This window comes from Alligator mississippiensis, chromosome 1 (assembly GCF_030867095.1).
Source record: "Alligator mississippiensis isolate rAllMis1 chromosome 1, rAllMis1, whole genome shotgun sequence".
NCBI classification, from domain to species: Eukaryota; Metazoa; Chordata; order Crocodylia; family Alligatoridae; genus Alligator; species Alligator mississippiensis.
The window spans coordinates 198533675-198554930 of NC_081824.1; the positions used below are offsets into that span (position 1 = coordinate 198533675).

The 21256-nt window shown below is 40.3% G+C and overlaps 1 protein-coding gene across 2 annotated transcripts in view; it reads left to right on the forward strand.

Annotated features, from left to right (window-relative positions):
• The window catches only part of PRKCE (protein kinase C epsilon), a 534211-nt gene that overhangs the window by 306102 nt on the left and 206853 nt on the right, over window positions 1–21256 (forward strand). For both annotated transcript variants that reach the window (XM_019485358.2, XM_014610962.3), the window contains exons 3-6: window positions 10740–10899; window positions 14196–14230; window positions 15600–15685; window positions 17317–17449. In XM_019485358.2, coding sequence (XP_019340903.1) covers window positions 10740–10899; window positions 14196–14230; window positions 15600–15685; window positions 17317–17449 — 414 coding nt within the window. The remainder of the gene's footprint in view (window positions 1–10739; window positions 10900–14195; window positions 14231–15599; window positions 15686–17316; window positions 17450–21256) is intronic.

Below are 21256 nucleotides of genomic sequence, written 5' to 3' on the forward strand. Positions count from 1 at the left end.
CTCAAATCTATAGGACTATTTGTATACTTAATCATAGGTTTAAGGGCTTTGCTGAAATAGGGCTTCATGCCCATTTAATAAAAACCCTAGCACTTCTGGATTTATGTAGTGCCTCTACCATAATTCTCTAAATTTAAATTTGTTTTAATAATTTTACTTACAAATTATGTTTATTGTAGTCTTTATACTGTAATTCCTTGTTAACCTTTGACTCATGGGCAAGAATGTGGTTTAAATGTATACTTCATGTGTTACTTGAAAAGTGATCTATCAGAAATCTGTGTTCTTGGGCGATTTATTGAACAGTTGCACCATGTAACACCAAAAGCATAATAAAGCTTTAATTTAGGAAATAATTTAATGGTTGGATAAATTCCTATGGAGAACTCTACTTTTAGATCAGCATCAGAAGGCAGTGACCTTCATATTACTTTGAAATAAAAGAACTTGCTGCCCTGAATTATTTAGTCTATTTTAGGTCCAGCAAAGATTATGCTTTATTGCCTTGAAATCTGTTTCCCAGCACTTAGTGGGTTTGGGTTGCTGGTGATGAGATTGTAAATTACTCATCTCCTAAAACCACTATAAATTGCACAGCACAAGACTGTACACTCGAGGAAAGATAAAATAGGATCGAAGTGTGCTGAAGGCAGTGATCAGCATAGTGGCTGTTGCTCTCCATGAAGATAAAATTCTCCTTTAGCATTTTTAATGCTTAACCACATCACTTGGGGCCCAGTCGTATTCTTTATTAAATGGTTGACATCAGTGGGACTGCCCAGGCAGGTGTGAAGGTGAGCAGGACTTGGCTCTAATTTTGGAAAAATCCTAAACACATTAAGAGGACTGCTCAGTCTGTGTTGGAAAAAGTATCTGCTCTGACCTTGAAATTGAAGGTAAAGAACTGGCAACCTAGAGAAAAGGGAACTTGTCATTTAAAGTCAACTTTTTGCCTTCCCAGACCTGGAGAGTCCTGTGACTCATGGTGTAACAGATGTGTGGAGGCTGTCTGAGGATGTGTTTATACTCCATACTGAAGATATCTCCATATGCTTAGAACCTGTCTGAAGCCTTTGGGACTGAGCTCAGGATCCACCTGCACACATCTCTTTGTAGAGTTGAGTCCTTCATTGGTGAGACCCAATGAGGGTCTGTAGTATGGGGGTTCAGATGTATGGTTAGTGCTGCAGGGGCATTTCCTCTGAAGCAGATTTATTTGGTATCACTGAATATTCAGTGCATTATTGATTTTTTTTTTTTTTTCCCATTTCTGTGAAATTTATGCTTTTCACACTGAAGATACTTTTCTCTCAGGACAGAATATAAAATAAAGTCTTGGAAGGTAAAATAGCATCAGAAGTCCCTGAGATGTGAAATGGATGTTAGGAAATCTGTAGTTTCACAGGTACTTTTCTGACGCATTTCTAGTGACATAAATTTTTGGCCAAAGTATGGTCTTTGTGATAGGTCTAGCAACAAAAATCTTTATTTAAGTAATGCTATTTGACTTTAAAATAACATCTGTCTGGCAAGGGTTTATACCTCTTAGTGCTACAAGTGATGCCCAAGATTAATATAACTTGAAGGGATTAAAAGTGTGTGAGGAGGGGGATTCTCTCTCTATCACTCTGTATCTGTTTCTTTTAGTTCATTTACTTTGTGAATTTTGTCAGTTATTTATGTTTAGTATCTATAGAGTATTTTTTTTAAACTCTCCCCTCCTCCCCCACATATTTAGCTAGTTTGCCAGTTCTCCTTCAGTTCTCTTTGTGCAAATCTTTTACAAAAGAAACCCTCAAAAGTGCCAGGGGATTTAATTATAGGAATAGTAGCTTTTTGTTTAAATTGCCTGTATTCATAGTTCTCTGTTCCTTTAAAACATTATGGTCTTCATTAAATATTAAACCGTTAGGTGGTCTGCTTGGTTATGTTATTGGGAGTTGCATGCCTGAACAGGTGGACAATGTATAATATGTTTCTGATGTATAATAAGAAAAATCTCTCATTTGAACCAAATAATTTTGTTCAGGTAAGGGCAGATTGGACTGCTGCCTCTCTGATCATTGTGTTTCAGGGATACAAAGCCTGTAGCTATGTAGATACTGCACTCCACTTCAGTGGAGTTCAGACTGTTGGCCTCATATTATTGTTAGCACACAAGACTGTGGTGGCTCTTACTTCAACTGGTTGTTCTGGTTTGTTAGCTCCATGTACAGAGGACCACTAATCCTGAGACTTTGAACAAGTACACAGAATGAAATGCCCTTAGAGTCTGTGCTGTTACAGAAGTGCAAACATAACATCATAGCAGCCATGTTTATGTTGTCCAGATGTGCTGTTGCTTTCATTTTAAAATGACTTTAAGAATTTTCCCCAATTTCAGAAGCAGAAACGATGAATATCAGAAACCGCAAGTGTTCCCGTTAGCTCAAACAATACCCAAATTAAATCAACTCCAGGCCTCTGTTACCAGGTTTTCTGGCTTCCTTATTACAAGTGACTACCACAAGATAAAGATGCAAAGAAAAAAATATCTGTTTCAATACATTTTTAAGTTCAGTTTGCCATAAAACAATATTTTCCTTCCATCCTGTTGTAATCTAGTTAAACAGGTATTTTTTAAAAAGAAACTGATATGGTTATGAAGGACTGAAAGCCTAGAGCAATGTCTTACAGGAGCTTGCCCATGTATTATACCATATTTACTTTCATCTCACACATACCTTTCCCCCCCAACAAATTAGCCTTCCAAAATTGGGGTGTGTGCTTTAAGAGAGGAAGCTATTTTTTCTGTCCAGAATAGAAGCATGAAGACTCTATAAGATGGCAATAGCTTTTTCCCCTTCTTTTCTTTCTAGCAGCCACATGGAGGGGGGAGTCAGAATGTAGCAGGGGCAGAACCAGGGTCTTCATTGGTGCAGCACACCCACTTTTATTTCTGCTCATATACCCAGAGTCGAGCAGCTGCAGATGCTGGGTCCCCACAGTGTGCATCCTAGTGCTAGGACCCAGCCGCATCCCAGCGGCTGTGGGGTGCAGCTGTGATCTCCCAGTCATGGAGGGGTATAGAGTCCACAGGACTGGAAGATGCAACTGTCATGATCTCCCAGCCTCAGGGGTGCATGAAACCTCTGCATCTGGGAGATTGCAGCACCTGCAATCTCCCAGCTGCAGGGGTTTCATGCACCCCCTGAAGCTGGTATATCATGGCAGCTGCAATCTTTTTGCTGATGCAGAGGGAGCTCGGGATTGGGCTCCCCCTGCACCAGCTATAAGCCTCAATCTAATGCCTCATCCTACAGTCACACCTCCTGCCGCGCACATGTGGCAGGAGGTGTGATTGTGTGGATTGTACTTATTAGATCCCATCATGCCTTTACTTGCATATGTAGAGGGTCCCTTAGAATAATTCTGTTGACTTTCCTGAGACTACTCAGGAAACTTAACATGTGAGTCTTTACAGGATTGCAGTCTAAATGATTGTTGTCCATGTAAATAGATATACAAATTATATAGGGCATTATATGCTATTTGTCTTCTGGAAATCAAGAACAGCAGAAAAACAAACAAACAACCCAGTAGTTCTTGGTGTAAATTGAAACGGAAGTTCATGATCTTATGAAAGAAATTCAGGGAGGAAATAGGGTTTAAGAACTCTACTGAGAAGTTGGATTGACCCTTGAAAATAGGAAGGCTTTGATTTTTGGATGCGTATGTGTTGTCTAAATGCATTAAGCTGTATTTCCTGCTGTACTGCATGAATTGCCATGCATATTTCTGGTGCCTTCTCTTGAAAATAATATGAAAGTGGAAATAAAAAAAAATCAAACAGGAAAACCAAAGCAATAAATGGACTAAAGGATTTATAAGGAAGACTTGAGGAAACTAAATTTATTTTTGCCTAAAGAAACAGCTTTTAATGAGTAAATAACTATGGATTCTTAAGGAAATACTGTAAGGGAGAAGATTTCTGTATTAGACACTAGTAAGCACTTTAAATAAAGTTATGTTAAACAGCTAACTTTGATTTATTCTTTCAAAATAGAAAACAATGTAGCGGCTGGGCTACATATGTATTTTAGTTTCTTCCATGCCTGTCATTTGCCATTTTATTTATAAAATATATTCAAATGAATCCTAATTAGTTATCAAGAGCAATTAGAAAATATCTCCAGAAAATTATTTTAGCTGTACAGTACTTTCCAGTATTTTTTTCACTCCACTAAATAGAAATGTACAAATATTTCACACACTGAATTGTATGACTAGTAGAACTGCTACTTCCAAACTCCTACTCATGTGGCAATGTGTTTTTCCCAAAAGCACTTTCAAGTGCATCATCTTGCAAAATGCATGAAATCATTGCGAGAATAACCACATTGTTATTTGACGTATATTTGTAATTAATTTTTCTGCTCTTTATAGTCAACTGCAGCTGCATTTGGTTTTTAATATGGCATGACAAGCTAATTCTTTCCAAAGGAAACCTTGAGAGCATTGTCTGGCTGCACCTTTCAGGGATTTTTCTGACACTCCCCCAGCCTTTTTTGACACAGTATAGTTCTCTTCATTTTTTCTAGCTATTGCTGAACCACTAACCAAAGAAAAATTTTGGTGCTTTACAGTTTGTGTTCCTGAAATAGCATCAAAATAGTCAAATAGGAGTTACAGCTACTCTGCTACCCCCTATTGAACATTACCATTCATGATATATATCAAATGCTGTTTAATTTTAAGAGCATAGTTAGTACTTAAAGAAATCAGATGCAAGCCAGCAAGTGCTTCAGGAACTGTCAGACACAGCTCTGTCCACTGACCAGCTCATCCAGTTCTCAGCCTGCAAAGTTACTGCAGTGTTCTGTGGTCGTGATCCAACATTTCATTACAATAGAGATACTGTAGCATTCTGGATGTATACTGTAGAATTGTATGTTTGATAAGCTTCTTTGGATTAATGGTTAAGTTAAATTCCATGGTAAGTGGAGAGGTTGGCAAATGTTTGCAATAGAGTAGTTTAGAACCATTGTGTGACAGGGGTTAAACTCAACACCAGATCTCAAGTTGGCCTGCTCACCTGCCTGGGGCTGTCTACCCTAACTTTCCTGCCATGACTTGAATGTTTTAAAATAAGCAGGAGGCTGTCCATGCCCCGCCCTGATGCCAGGGGCTCTATTCACTGCTGTGAACCTTCGCTACACCATGGCCCATGCCTTGCAGATGGCATTCTGTTTATATTTGCTCCCCAGTCTGAGGCCAGAGCAAATGCAGTCCATTGTTGACCTCTTTCTCGCACACTCACTCATGCTGCTCCCCTCTCACAGGGGCCACTCGAGCTCCCCCACCCCTCACCCCTCACAGGGACTTCTGACATACTGCCTATCACTAGGTCACACTTCACCACTCTTGCTCCCCTTGAGTGACCCCTTAGGGCCTTCAGGCTTCACTACTGTCTCACCAATGCTACCACGCAACAACTTCAGATCCCGTGAGTTCATGTACTCTGTGTGGTGTAACCTTGTGCCTACACTGGGATGCTTTTACCTCTAGCCCCTCATCAGGCAACTGCTCTCATGCTCTTACATTTTTGGGGCCGGTCCATGTACCGCCTTTCAAGCTGCCCTCTGCAAACCTACTCTGTATCCCAAATCGCCCAGTCCTTCAGACACCCTGCTGCACCCTACTGTATGCGGGCCCAGACACGGTCACTCTTCATAACACCACTACCCTGCTTCGGGGTCTCCGGGATCCTGCTGGGCTCAGGTCCCAGATGGTGGTGCCTGGGGTTAAGGCACCCCTATCCTCCTTTCACTGGGGAAGTAAGTGGCCTGGCATTTCTTGGGGACTCCTTGGAGTCCCACCAGGCCACCCTTCCCTGGCAGGTGGCAGTTTCAGGTCATGCCCAGGACCAGGAGCTTCCAAACCATACCCATACTTCCTGCCCTTACCTCCAAGTTGTTCCAGGAGCACTAGCTCAGCTGGCTGATGTGACTCTGCTGTAAGCAGGTAACTGCTGCCTCTACCTGGCTTGCTTTTGTCTGAAAATGGCTGCCTTAATCAGTCACCTGCCGGCTTCCTGTCTCCAGCCCTTAAAGTCATGGGTGCACTGCCACACACTGAATTCACTTTCACTTTTGAGTTAACCAAAAGTGTAATCGTAGTCTCTTATGATCCAAACCTAGTACCTAATCCAGTGATTCTCAACCAGGGTGATGTGGGTGGTGGATCCTTTCAAGGATGACATGGGGTGCAACACAGTTTTAGCACTAGTTAGGTATGGAAACATGTTTCACAAAATAAACCCAGAGATTTCAAATAGGAATGTTTAGTGTTAAAAGCTTTCTGAACTGCTATGGTTTTTTGAGTTCTTTGCAACAGGTGAGTTGCTTTGTTATTTTGCTGTAGTAAAAAAATAGTAAAAATGAAGAGCTAGTATTTCTGCCTTGAGTCTATCAAGAGGTGCCTTGAGTCTAAACAGGTTGAGAACCTTAGCCTAATCCATTGCATGACAAAAATGAACCTTGCCAGAAAAATCCCCAAATTCCACACATTTAATGTTGGCATTACTGTAGTGTGTTTGTCTGTATTTTTAAGCAAATAAAAACATAGGTTTTTTCCTTTCCTTATTCTTTGTTTCTAACCATCCTGTAGCTATTATAAATGACCTGTGATTCTATTAGAATAGACTTTTTATGTGAGGGGGTTGAAAGTACTATACTGAAACTATATTTGTAACATTTTTCTAAAAAATAACCCACAAAACATTTCTATTCTTTTTGTGTAGCCAAAATGTGAAAACTGTAAGTGACATTTTTTTCTTGTAAACTGGTTGATACCTTAACCACAAAATGGAGCAACAATCTCCCTCCCCACAAACTTACTTTGTAGATTAACTGCCATATCAACTGTTAAACAATAGATTTTCAGAACATTTAATTTTGTATTTGCAAGTAGATGGATGGCTTCCTGTAAAACTTTGAAAGGTTAATGATACTGCACTGTTAACTCTCCTATAGTCCCCATGCTTTCTCTCAGTCCTGAGAGCAGGGCAGCAAAGTAGGCTTAGGCTGGATATAAGGAAAAATGTCTTCACTGCTAGAATAGTGAGGTAGTAGAATAGAATGATTAGGGAAGTTGTAGACTCTCCATCACTGGAGGTGTTCAAGAAGAGGTCAGACAGCCACTAGTTGGGGATCATCTAGGTGCAGCTGTGTTCTACTGTGGGAATTTCCCATGCTTCTGGACTTTGCTGGTTGTCTCCCCCCGCTCCCTTTTTTTCCTACATGTGGTTTTAAGCCTCCCTCAAAGGCATTGGGTGTTAGCTGCAACTACGGCTGAGGATTTTGACTGGGGTATGCCAATGCTTCTGCAGGAGCCAAAGCAAGAGGTCAGACTGATCATCATATCTAGGTTCAAGAGGGAATTTTACCCCACAGTCAGATTGATACAAACTGTGGGGGTTTTTGCTTTCCCCTATAGTGAGGGTCATGGCCTTCTACCTGGGATCTCAAGTGTATATTAACAATCTTTTACAGAAGCAGAGCATTGGCTGTTGTGGATCCCTGCTTTACCTGTGGCAGGTTTGGGCATTAGGTCTTGTGTTGGGTCAGGGTTGACAGTAGTCTTATGAAGAGTTTAGCTTATGGATTGTATAGTATAGTTTGGATAGGGATGATCCTACCTCAGGCAGGGGGGTTGGACTAGATGACTTCTGGAGGTTGCTTCAAGCTCTACTTCTCTGTGATTTCTATGAGCAGTTGTAAACAAAGGACCAGAGGCAGCATGACTTAGAAGAGTTATAATGTACATTTCTTATTTTAAAAGTTTGTGTACAACCATTTGACTGAGGAAAGAAGTAAGACAGGGTTGCTGCAAGAACCGAGAAATCTTGAGATTTTCAAATGTTTGGTACACATCTTCTGTTTCCTCCCTTGGAAGGAAAACCCTTCCTGCCCATAGGGGATGAGTCCTTGGAAATTTCAAGTTCAGTTTAGGTGTGTCTACACAAGATGCTATGTCGTCATAGCGATGAGCTAATGGTGATGTAGCTCATTCCTATGGCCATGTAGCATTGGCATCCACTAACCATGACACCACTGTCACTGCGCAGTAGGAACAAGCTACCATGCAGTAGCGTAAAAAATAACCTGTGTGCTGCCAGGACTGCTAAAGTAAGTACTAAATGACTGCACAGTACCAACTGCTCAGTCAGGGGCACATGTAGATGTGCCCTGCATTAATTAAAAGTGCATTGATGGCCAGCTGTTGTTCTTTCTCTTTCTGTGGAGGCTTCACTGGAGAGAATAAGAGTCCTTCTAAGCACTGATTGAAGGGATAATTTTCAGGAGGGGTGGGGACATAAACATTTGTTTACTAGGAACCAAAAGCACCAAATAATTTCACATGGGCCATCTGGTAGATGCTTGTGTCTAAAGCTTAATAAACTGAATTGAAATTGAATCGTGTCTAAAGTTAAATTTTAATTTCTGCACATGAAGTATTTGTAAGATGTTATGTAAGGAAGAATAGATTTCTTTGGGGCTTAAAAAAATTTTAAATGTCACTATCACAGACATACCTATTGGCACAAACTGCAGTACACACAATTTTGGATCTTGTGGATCAATGCCTTTAAAGAAACTAACACTCTCTTACATACACTTATGCACATATGCATGATTAGTTCATTTAAATGTCTAAATCTCTGCTTATGCATAACCTTAGTTTGTTGTCAATCACTTTAATTGAAAAATGGTTTTATAGCCATTCCTAAACAAAATAGGCAATTTTGTTCTACATTTGCATCTTTTAGTAGTAATGATGACTTCTGAATATTTATTTAAAAACTTGTTATTGTAAAAGTCTTGGTTTGTTCTCTGATTTTTCATTCTGTTTGTATTGTTAATTATCCAGAACAGAACTAATAGTAAACAAAAATGGACAGAATATATGATAAACCAAAGTAGATTGTATTCCTCAGCATAATAAAGGCAGTGATTCACAATTTCAAGTATTAAATGCCTTTTCATTTGAAATATTATCTGACATAAGCCTGTAAATGTTTAATTTCATTTGTACATATTCTTACAATGCTGCCCAGTCCTGGCAATGCAAAACCAAGCCATTAATTTTGTGGGAACTGAAATAGCCTTTTTCTTCTTTTGGAAGTTTCTCTCTGACCTACCAGAATCTGCCTGCACTAGCAATGAGTAAACTTATTTCTAACATTCAGAAGATTGAGGCTTTGGAGCAGCTTTCCAGGATTAGTGAAGGCAAGAAACCTAAGCAGTTTTAAGGTGGAAGTTGATCAGTTTATGAAGAGATGCTATGAAGTGGCTATCAGTGATAGGAAGAGGCAAGACCTGATGGCTCAGGAAGTTCATACATTAAATATGGGGTCAAATAATGGTCATAAAACTATATTCTTCAGCAAAACTCTGTGGTATAGATCAGAAGATATATCTCATTCTGGTGAGCTTGATTTGTTTTAAGGTAAGATAGAAATGGGCACATATCTTTCTGTACTGTTAATTCATGTAAATTGGCGATGCATAGGGGGTACACATGGGTGTATGTGCACCCCCTGAGTGTGGTGGTGCACCCTCTGCGAAAAGGCACTGCTGACACTGCCGGCAGTGCCTGCAGCTGGTCGCCACTTGCCACCCTCCCCCCTTGCTGTCGATGCTGCCAGCGGCGTCTGTGAGTGGTCTGTGATTGCCACTGGCCACCACTGATGCTGCCGGCGTCTGCAAATGGTCTGTGATTGCCACTGATGCTGCCGGCGGCGTCTGCAGGTGGTTGCCGACCAATGGTCAGCGCTTGCCACACACCCCTCTCCCGGCCCACTGACAGCACCACAGCTGCCTGCAGGAGCTCCCCGCTCGCTGCCTCCCCGCTCCCCCCACCTACAGCACTGCCGTCACCTGCAGGAGCTCGCCATACCCCTCCAGCCTCCAGGAGCATGCATGTTCATGTGATTCACCCACTGGATCCCAGTCATTACATAAAATGAAGAATTGCCACAACTGTAATATTTTTTGTTGCTAATTCATCCTCACTGGTTGTCTGAAGGATATAAAGCTCCTTGGAGAGGACAGAGAGTTTTATTTTCAAGACAGTGCAAGGAGGTGATTCATTTCTTGACTAGACAGCACATAATGCCTTTCCTCCTGTGCATCTCAGAGATACTTTACAAGGATTTTGATTCTTAAGCAGTAATTTAAACCTCCTATTCCAACTTGCTTGCACTTGCACATACATTGGTTGATGAGATAATCCCCTCCTTTCATCACACTGGTAACTAATGAAATTAGAGGATAAGAGAGCCACATTTTAATCAGAACCTTCCTAAGATCCGTGTATTTGGACCTGGAGTTTTTGTTTTGCCTATTTCAGAGATAAAGTCTGTCTGGGACAAGAAGATCAGGAAGACTTGATGCTAACCCAGTGGAGTTTACAATCAAAGTGTTTGGATAATGAGAGAATTTGCAGAATCCATTTATTCTGTGGTTCATTTCTCATGATCCTAAATAAGGCAACCCCTTCTCCCTCCATACCTTCACTGCTAAGGACCAGATCACATTTAATGAAAGTGGCTTGTTTTGCATTACTATTTACAGGATATGGGGGAATTTTTTTAAGACGTTTGATTTTAATTTTTTCCCTTCTACTTCTGTTCTTCAGTATATATGCCTGGAATGATTTTATGCTTATCATTTCCCCTCTCTCCCTTTTTCTTTCAGCACCCAAAGACAATGAGGAACGTGTGTTCAGAGAGCGGATGCGTCCCAGAAAACGGCAGGGTGCAGTGCGACGCAGAGTCCATCAGGTTAATGGACACAAGTTCATGGCCACCTACCTTAGGCAACCAACGTACTGTTCCCACTGCAGAGATTTTATATGGTATATTCAACTTTTCAGCTTTTTTTCTTTTTTCAGATGTCATTTTATTTTGGAATTAGTAATGTTCCATAGTGTCTTAGAGCAGTACTAAAAGAATTGATCAGTAGCTCTTTTCCTCTTTGTTTTAATATTCTGTTTCCATCTGTTTTTTGCAAATAAGAACAGTAAACTGTCAAACTTCCATCATAAACAATACAATTTATGCTTTCCTCTAGGCCAGACAATGGTGCCCTCTCCTGTCTAGCATACAATAGATGGATGTGACTCCTGTAATTCACTACTGTGCCCATTAGCTTAATTTTTAATACTTTTAGGATCACTTCAGCAATATGCCACAGAAAAGCAAAGCCTATATAGCTGTGGTATGATGTTTTGCTTCAAAATTCTTTAAATAAAACATCTAACTAATAATCACCAATTGAAACAATATGAATGAAATACTGAGATTCCATAGTAGACCCCATAAACTCAATAAAATTGCTCTATGTTGATATTAAACACTGAATTGGGCCCTGTGGTTTCATAATCCTCCCTCTTGTGGTGGTCATTTTAAATGCTTTTCTAGGAAGGAAGAAGCATGCACAGTCAGTGTTTTCAAAGCTTTAAAAAACTTATGTTTTAAAAAAGAAAAATGGTATCATATTAGGTGTTTGGGGCATGAATCCTTCATGTTTAAGGGCTCAGAAGGTGAATTAATGTACAAAAACCATTCAGGAAAAGGATTCGAGAAAAGGAGTCTGCTTGTAATAGATACTGGAAGGATAAAATCCTGGCTTCACTGAAGTCACTGGGAACTAGACCACTACCTTGAATTAGGTTACGGTACACATTAGTATCCTATGACAACCATCAAAGGTGAACTTTTGACTTCTGAGCCACCCCATTCTAGCTCTGATGAGAGACAAAATGAAAGTAATTCTACTATTCTTGTTCTGGGTGGGCCTCTATGTTTAGTAACTTCTAGGTCAGTCTCTACAGGGTTCTTTCCATTGGAGTGCAGATTTGGCAAAAAATGTCAAACCAAGTGTACAAAAAAGTGGCCACATGTTGAGAAGAATGGAGTATATATGCATCTTTGTAAAGCTGATCAAAGTTGCAGGTGCTTAGGCTGGTTTCTTTGGACACCTGTTGTTTAAATGTCAGCTTGTCAGTCTAAAATTCACAGATTAATTAACATAGTATTATATTCAGGCTAGATATCAGGAGGCACTGCTTCACTGTCAGGTCAGCTAGGATTTGGAAACAACTTCCAAGAGAAGTGGTGCTGGCTCCTACCTTGGGGGTCTTTAAGAGGAGGCTAGATGAACACCTTGCTGGGGTTGTTTGACCCCAGTACTCTTTACTGCCATGACAGGGGGTCAGACTTGATGATCTGCTCAGGTCCCTTCTGACCCTACCAACTATGAAACTATATTGCTTTGAGCTAGGCACATCAGTCAAGATTTACTTTTTGTATTATAGGTAAGTTTAAGTTTGTATTACTTTACAGATGAAGAGTAGGCATGGGGACAGGTTCTACTTTCAGTACTCCAGCATAAATCTAGAGTAACTCTGCTAGTTATTCCAGATTCTAGCTCAGAATTCCTATTCTGAAGAGCTTAAAATCTTGAGGCCAGACCCTGCAGCCTTTACTCACATCAGCCATTCAGCTGATGACAAAACTACTGATCTAACAAACCTAATGCATCAGACTGAAGTTACGCATGTGAAGTCAGCTGAACTTGCATGAGAAAGGACTGCATATTTGTGCCCTGGGCTAATGAAGATGTTTTAGGGAGAAACTGCAGTGGGCAAAAGGTACACATAAAGCTTCTTTCTTTTGGACATCCTAGAGTCATGTGTATTCACTCTGAATACATTATGTTAACCAGATGTAATTGTCTTTTACAAATGTCACACTTTTGATATAAAGGCACGCATAAAATGCCAGAGATGGAAACAGCACCTCCAGGTATGCCTCTTGTACTTGCATTTATCTTGTGAGCATTTAGGGTATTTTCCCCATTCCAAAAGGGGATCCAGAGACAGCTTATAAACTGTGCATACTTATCAATTTTTAAAGAGCTCCAGAATAATAATTCTGGAACCGACTTCCAAGGGAAATGGTGCTGGCTCCTTCCCTGGGGGTCTTTAAGACACGGCTTGATGCCTACCTGGCTGGGGTCATTTGAGTCCAGTTTTCTTCCTGTCCGGGCAGGGGCTCAGACCTGAAGATCTACAAGGTCCCTTCTGACCCTACTTCTATGATTCTATGATCTCCCCTTTCCTGCCCCCTCCGCTTTCTCAATCACTGTGAATATCTTCAACTATGACCTCTTCTAGGTCATATTGACATTCAAGCCATCTCTAAATCCATCCATACAAATAAAATTCTTGTTAGGGCTCTTATCATATCACACCCTGATTATTGCAGTATCCCCTTTTCTGAGTTTGTCAAATGGAGTCCTGGCTCAGTGCGGCTCAGTAACCATTTCCTAGCCTATGCATTTGACGGTCACCCATTTTTGCATCCCTATGCTGGTCTTCCTTCTACCACATCAAACATAAGCTGCTTGTCTTGTCCTTGAGTCTTTTCATGACCTATCTTCTACATACCTAGCATCTTTTATACAGTATCAGTAGGTTGATTCTCACTTCAGAGTAGCTCCTGATGCCATCACTCCCTTGATAAATATTCAGACAAGCACCATCCATGTTGCCATTCTTGGCAAGTGATCCCCATTAACATTTGTAGAGCTGAACCCTTGTCTTTCTTCAGTTCCTTGTTTAACATTCTTCTTAGCTATGATGTATGCAAAAAGAACTTGACTATGGTTAGGGTTGCCAAAATGCTGAGAGTACTGCTTGTAAGCTGTTTGAGGAAGGACCCATGTATTTTTCCTTTGTGTCTTCCCAGTGCATAGCACATTGATGGCCTCATCCATGAATAAAGCTTCTAGACATTTTAGCAAATCAAATAATAATTAATAATAATCTTGGAAATTTAAGAAAAACATCAGCAAATGGAAGTTTCAGCTCATTAGGTCTCCATCTGTGCAGTCGAGGGAGAACTGTCCGTGAGTAAGTAGGAATGCACAGAGTACATGATCCAGATGGTGTATTCACCCCCAATCATATGATGTACCTTTTTCTCATACTGAGAAAATGATATGGAAATGAGTCCAATGATGCAGTGTGTAGGCTGTGGGTTGACTGAACTTTCCATGAATCGGACCAAAAAGACTAAGGAAAAAAATCTATTTTTTTTTATCTGTGTATCTTACATTTTCTAAACTGCTTTATGTTCTTATCTACAGGGGTGTAATAGGAAAACAGGGATATCAATGTCAAGGTAAGAGAGTCTATGGAGAGAAGTTTGAATAGATACTAATGTGTCATTATTGTGTGTAAATAAGTTTTGCTTATCAGAAAGTACAATGGCATGACTGGAACACAGGACTGTGAATCAGAATATGTAGATTTTATCATAGAATCAGTCACCAATTTGTGATTTAGAGCAGATCACTTACCGTCAACACGATTTTCCAATAGTGTTCTGCAACTTTGGGTGGCTTGGAGTCAGTGGGAAGAATGCTTACTTAGTGTCTCCGAAAATCAGATCCTAGGTGTGTGTGTCTCTGGATATCCAAAGTTAGGGGACCTTATTTTATAACAACATCAACCATTTTTCTCACTTTTTAATCTATAAAATGAAGAAGTCTCTGCTCGAAGCATTTTATGATTTTTGGATGAGACATACTAGGTAATTGTAATGACTGTAATTACATTAGATAATTATAGAGGTCATCAATAGCAACGGTTGTAGTTAAGACTGCAAAAGTGTTTCCATTTTTATCTCTTCATTTCCCATGCTTAGAACTTTTGAAAAGAGTCACCTTTGGGGATGATATTTTCCATGCTTTGACTACCTAATTTTTCTAAAAATTTATATTTTTTTGAAGCTTTGAGCAAGATGTCACTTTCTTGTTATAAGAGGGATGGCGGGAAAAATTACTTTCTTGTGTGGGGGGGGGAAGCAGACCATGTTTCTTTTTTTCCCCATAAAGTAGAAATTACTGTAAGGTATCTGTAATATCTTAAAGGTCCACCTAGTCAAGTATCCCATTTTCAAAAGTGGCCAGTGCCACAAATAGAAGTCACTTTACTCTTCTATCATGCATTGATCAGCCCTTTTAATTTTTATCTCATCTGTCATATTTGTGGATATATTTTCATGTCTGATTCTTTTCATATATGTAACCCCTACTGATAAAATAGTTTTGTTTTTCTTTCTCCTAAGCATCTTTGTGTTTCTTTTGGAATTAAAGGCAAGGGCTCTCTTTATCTTTGTGTTTTGTAGGGTGCTGAGGTCATGCACAACTCTTTGTAGAATTAATAAATAATAATGGTCATACAAATCACTGTCTAGTGAGAGAAATACACTTATAGCTGAGAATTTTTTAAAGTGGTGTAGACTGTTAGATGCTTTAGATTTTGCTTGCCCAACCCTTGATCCTGTAAAAGGCTCTGATCTTCAGAAAATGCTGGGAACCTTGCATTTGTAAGTCAGGGTTCTTTAACTAAAATCAGAAGCCATTTTTGACCTGTGTCTTTCAGATCACAGGAAAAGGGGTCCAACATCTTTAGCCTGATGACTTCAAGTTTTACATTAAAAATTGTTTTCATGAAAACTCATTCTTTCATCCCATTTTTGTTTACAGTTTGCACTTGTGTAGTCCACAAGAGATGCCATGAGCTTATAATAACCAAGTGTGCTGGTTTAAAGAAACAGGAAACTCATGACGAGGTAAATATTTATAAAATAAATGCTCTAGATAAAAAAAACCCAAAAAATCCAAAACTTTTTATCTGTTGAAGTTACTACTGACTCCTTCATTTAATCAACAAAATGTTAGCTTGTTTGCATCCTTCCGGCCTCCCTGTAATATAACATTTACTTTTGAATGACAGATTTCCACAACAGCCCTATTTACATTGGAATTATTGTAGAGCAGTCTCTTCCTGGTTAGCAAGATTTAGATACAGTCTAAATGTTGTGCTGAGCCCCCTAAACATTTCCCTGTGCATGCTTTTTCTTAGTCCTTTTTTTCCCCCTAGCTTGCTCCCTGTTAAAATAAGTGGCAGTTTTGCTGCTGAATTCAAAAGGGACAGCATCAGAGCCTTTATCTCTCAAACCCATTTATTGTGGCTGATTTATTAGCAATCTGAAATAGGAAGGTTACATTTCTGTACTATGATTTCCGAGGGTTGCTCTGGTAAAAGCCGCATCCAGAGCTTTTAAACAGAATAGGAAAAAAAAAGTTTTGAATTGGGCTGATGGTTATAGAGTAACACCGTAGAAGTACTTTTAGTTACTTGATAGATAACTGGGGTTTTTTTACAGTTCAACTCCTTCCTCGCTTTGGAAAAATTGTGTGCCTTGTATAAAGGGGACTATCTACATATGTTGTTTATGTTATCAGATATTTAAGCAAGTTATAACATCAGCTGCAAGCTAAACTGTCCCAACTAGGCTTTGAAATAATGCTATCCTGGAGATGATTGTACTATATGCCCCCAAGGCCAATTTTACAGTAACTTTTCAAATTTCGTTTAAACTTCTCCAGTGTAACTTAGGGAGCAGACATTGTGCTTTCTCTCCAAAACCTGATCTCTCAGGCAAGATTACAATACAGCAGTGCTGCATCAGTATTTTGGCTAATGATGCATTTGAGCAGCGCCCACAGGGAGATCTGAATTCCTGTGTAGATTTACATTTCCAGGCTCCAGACTGGTAGAAGCTTGAATACCCTGCTGATAAGATGCTGTCATTGTTTAGAGGGGTGCTAGAACACTGGATAATAGCCAACAGTGAGGGGAGAAGGAGGGGAACATGCAGAGACATAAGTCTTTTGCTGTACAGTACATGCATCCTTAAAAACCTGTTAATCATGTCCTTTAATTATAGTCAATGATTCTGTGGGTACCCAGAACAAAATTCCTAGCTTTGTCATTTTACCAGCCTAAAGAACAGAGGGATATAAACAAGCAAATGGATTGGGACTAACTATTCTTTTTTCCCCCCTTTCCTATTGTACTAGCTCTTCCCTCGCCTGCTTCCAAAACAACTGGTAGTGACTTCCTTGTCTTGCATGCTGAGAGATTCCTTGCTGATAGCTGTGCAGTTATTCCCATGAATGCTGGGAAGCAGACTCCAGTCTTTGCACCAGCAGTTATCAGTTATCAATTATCTTCTGAGCAACAAGAAAAAGAAAAGTGGAGGAGGGAGGAGAGAAACCTATGCCTCATACAAGCACACTTTTTTCACCTTGTTCCATCTGTGTAAAAATTCAGAATATAGGAGGGTCCCAATTCTGGCCTGTAAAAGGAATAGTTAGGACAAGGAGGATTTCAATATGTTGTGCTTTGCTTTTTCAGCAAGTGGGCTCCCAGCGTTTCAGTGTCAACATGCCTCACAAGTTCAGCATTCATAATTACAAAGTGCCCACCTTCTGTGACCACTGTGGTTCATTGCTCTGGGGTCTTTTGAGACAAGGTTTACAATGCAAAGGTAAGAAATTTCACTTCAGAGCCTTGTTTCTCAGCCAATGCATTGGTTTGGAAATGCTTTTTTGTCATAATGGCAAAATAAGCTTCTTTGTCAAGTTGTTCTGTCTTTTCCAGCAGGTATAGGAAATAGCAAAAAAATAAATAGCAGCCTTAGACAATAGCAATTATATTGTGGATCAGAATGTAGTTCTCTGACTCTTCTACTGCCTGGAGAACAGACAGTGGGGCTGGCATCCAGTTCCTTCCTCAAGACCAAGATGGCTCACCTTCTACACCTGAAATCTCTTCATTCTTAATCCTTGTGAAATGCTTTTTCTGTAGCTGATCAGCAGAGAGAGGCAGCTTTGTATTTGTTTCCTGGATTGGATTAGGGGAAAGGGGGCACTTCCTCTTCTGGTAACGAGGCAAACTTAATGAATACAGTCTTTCAAGATAGAGATTTACTCCAAAAGTGGAAACAAATACAGCCCTAATATTTCCAGGTTAGTAACATTTTGGGGCAACGGTGAATTAAACCTCATCATTTGTGGTTTTTAGTGGACAGTTTCTTTAAGCTTGTGTCAAACCATAAGAATGGATATGTAATTAAATTAAAACCATTGTCACATGGAAATTTTGACCATCACGAATTGATACACTTAGCTTAATAAATATAAAGGCAGGGTTACATGTTTACTGCTTTGTTTTTTTCTGAAAGGCAAGACCTCATGCGCCATGTATCAAATACCCAATAATGAATTAAGAATTTTATTTTCTGCAGTCATACCAGATGAAAATAATAGAGGGCTGCCAGTCCTCAAGCTTTACAGTGTAAAGCGATAATTGGGTAGCATCATGAAGAAGACTTTCTTATGGTAGTGTTACATGATAAAGAGCAGTAGAAAGTATAAGCCATTCCCTAGAGCACTGGTTCCCAACCACAGTGCAATCCTTTTGAAGGTGCCTTGGAATATTTGGTGTGTTAACACCTACCCATGATTCACAAAGTAAAGCCCTAGTGGAATCTATAGTGTTAGAAACATTCTCACTTGTTGTGGTCTTACTGAGTTCTTTACAAGAGAAGAATTGCTCTATTATTTTTCCTTAGTCAAGAAATGAGTGAAAGCTAAGAGCTGGCATTTTCCAAGGAGTGCCTTAAGTCCGATGAGCAGTACCTTGAGTCTTAAAAGGTTGGAAACCACTACCCTAGAGCATCAAACAATAGTTAGCCCTTCTAGTTTGGTACTCTGCTACTATTTTTCATGTATCCCCATGCTGTCTCAATTATGGTGGAAGGAAATTCAGCTTGCGTCTTGCCATTCTTTGCCACTTTCTAGTCAGAAGTAGAATTTCTCCGCTATTTCCCTTCAATTTTGTAACACTAACCCTTCAAGTCCACAAGTTAATCATCATCACCCTTGTCTCCCACCTGCCATGTTAGGGCTTTCGCTTCCTTCCTTATGTAATATATAGTAAATCCACAGGCACTAAATGTGCAATGCATGTACATGAACGATTAGCCTGCAAAGCCTCAATTCCCTGCTCTTGCTTCCTGTAAAATGGCTTTCATGAAAGCTAGAGGTCACTTGAATTGTTTCCATCTTAGCAGGAGTGCAGTGCTTCCTATTTTCCTTTTTCTGAGTGCCCAGCAGTATTCAATTTGCCTGCGTTAGGTACACTGTGCCTACCTCATCAGTGAAAAGAAAATTGCTCTTGCTTTACACTGCTAATTCCTGTGCCCCTTGGTTTAAATAACTCTACTTATTGAGAACATAAGTATTTCCCTGCTCTGCTTTATTTCAAAGAGTTTAGCTCTCAAAGATGTAACCTTATAGCTCTTAGAAATGTTTTCCCTGCCACTGTGCTCTGGATCATGGGCATGTGAGTATGTAACAGGGCTTTTCCTACTGGGTCATTCAGCTTTGTTCTTGTGAGCAGGCAGAAGGCTTCAACCGTAATGCTACCTGCTTTCTGAAGGGCTCAGGATTGATGTAGAGCACACAGGGAACATTCATACAACTGCTGGTAACTTCCGAGAGAATGTGGATTTGTTTCTGTGGATTGCTGCATAGTGCAGTTTTATGGCACTATGTGTTGGTTAAACTGTTGATAGAAACACAGTATATGAATCTGTGCTAAATTTGTTCCACGTGAATTTTGTTGATCCAGTGAACTTACTGGAGGAAGGAATATGACCAAATGAAAAAAAGTGAGAAAACCCGGTTCCTCTTCTTATTTGGCATTCTTCATGTTTTGTTCCACAAGAGGGCACTGAAGGCCATGTTGTTCAGACAGGTCCTTGGGCTCCTTACAAATCTAATCCACTTTATTTTTAATTCATGAACATTTTTAGTCCTTTTTTGCCTTTTCAGGTAACCCAGAAACTGTAAATGTTGTGGTGATGCTAATGTGACAATTACAGAGTATTCATAGATTTCATAGATTTCATAGACATTAGGGCTGGAAGGGACCTTGGAAGATCATCGAGTCCAGCCCCCTGCCCAAAGGACAGGAAGTCAGCTGGGGTCATAGGATCCCAGCAAGATAAGCATCCAGTTTGCTCTTGAAGGTGTTCAATGTAGGCGCTTGAACCACCTCCGGTGGCAGGCTGTTCCAGACCTTGGGGGCTCGGACAGTAAAGAAATTCTTCCTTATGTCCAGCCTGAAACGGTCTTGTCGTAGTTTATGACCATTCGACCTAGTCGTCATCCCTTGGGGCGCTCTGGTGAACAAACGTTCCCCCAGATACTGGTGGTCACCCCTGATAAACTTATAGGTGGCCATCAGATCACCCCTGAGCCTGCGCTTTTCCAGGCTAAAGAGCCCCAGGGCTCTCGGCCTGTCATCGTAGGGTCTGCTTCCCTGACCTCTGATCATGCGCGTGGCTCTTCTCTGGACTCTCTCAAGCTTCTCCGCATCCTTTTTGAATTGTGGAGCCCAAAACTGGACGCAGTACTCTAGCTGCGGCCTCACTAAGGCCAAGTACAAGGGGAGAATGACGTCCCGGGATTTGCTTGAGAAGCATCTATGGATGCAAGCCAGCGTTTTGGTCGCTTTACTAGCCGCAGCATCGCACTGCGGGTATTGTGGGAAGAAGGTCTTGTTTAAGGATTAATAATCTTCAGGGGGAGATCATCTTAAAATGTTTCAGGCCTCTGATAACATACAAAACTATCAGCGTGTTAAAACAGGGCTTTGAGTGTATGACAGTTGATTTGTCACTGTTATGTTAAGTACTATATACACACAGGATTTCCAACTTTCATAGCATAATTTTGATGTTATGTCTGATTACAATAGGAGTTTAAAACTGAGTAAAGCATGTATGTCAAATTTATCTGGCTTTGAAGGGTAGATAATAGAATCATAGGATCATAGAAAATTAGGGCTGGAAGGGACCTCAGGAGGTCATCTAGTCCAACCCTCTGCTCAAAGCAGGACCAGCCCCAACTAGATCATCCCAGCCAAGGCTTTGTCTAGCCAGGTCTTAAAAACCTCCAAGTATAGAGATGCCATAACCTCTCTGGGTAAGCGGTTCCAGTGCTTTATGATCCTTCTAGTGAGAGTTTTTCCTAATATCTAACCCAAACTTCCCTTGCTGTAACTTGGGACCATTGCACCTTGTTCTGTCATCTGCCACCACTGAGAATAGTCTAGCTCCCTGCTCTTTGGAACCACCCTTTAGGTAGTTGAAGTTTGCTATTAAATCCCCCCTCAATCTTCTCCTTTTCAGACTAAATAAGACCAGTTTCCTCAGGCTCAGACTCTCCTTATAAGTCATGTGGCCCCAGCCCCTAACCATTTTTGTTACCTCCATTGTTACCTCCAC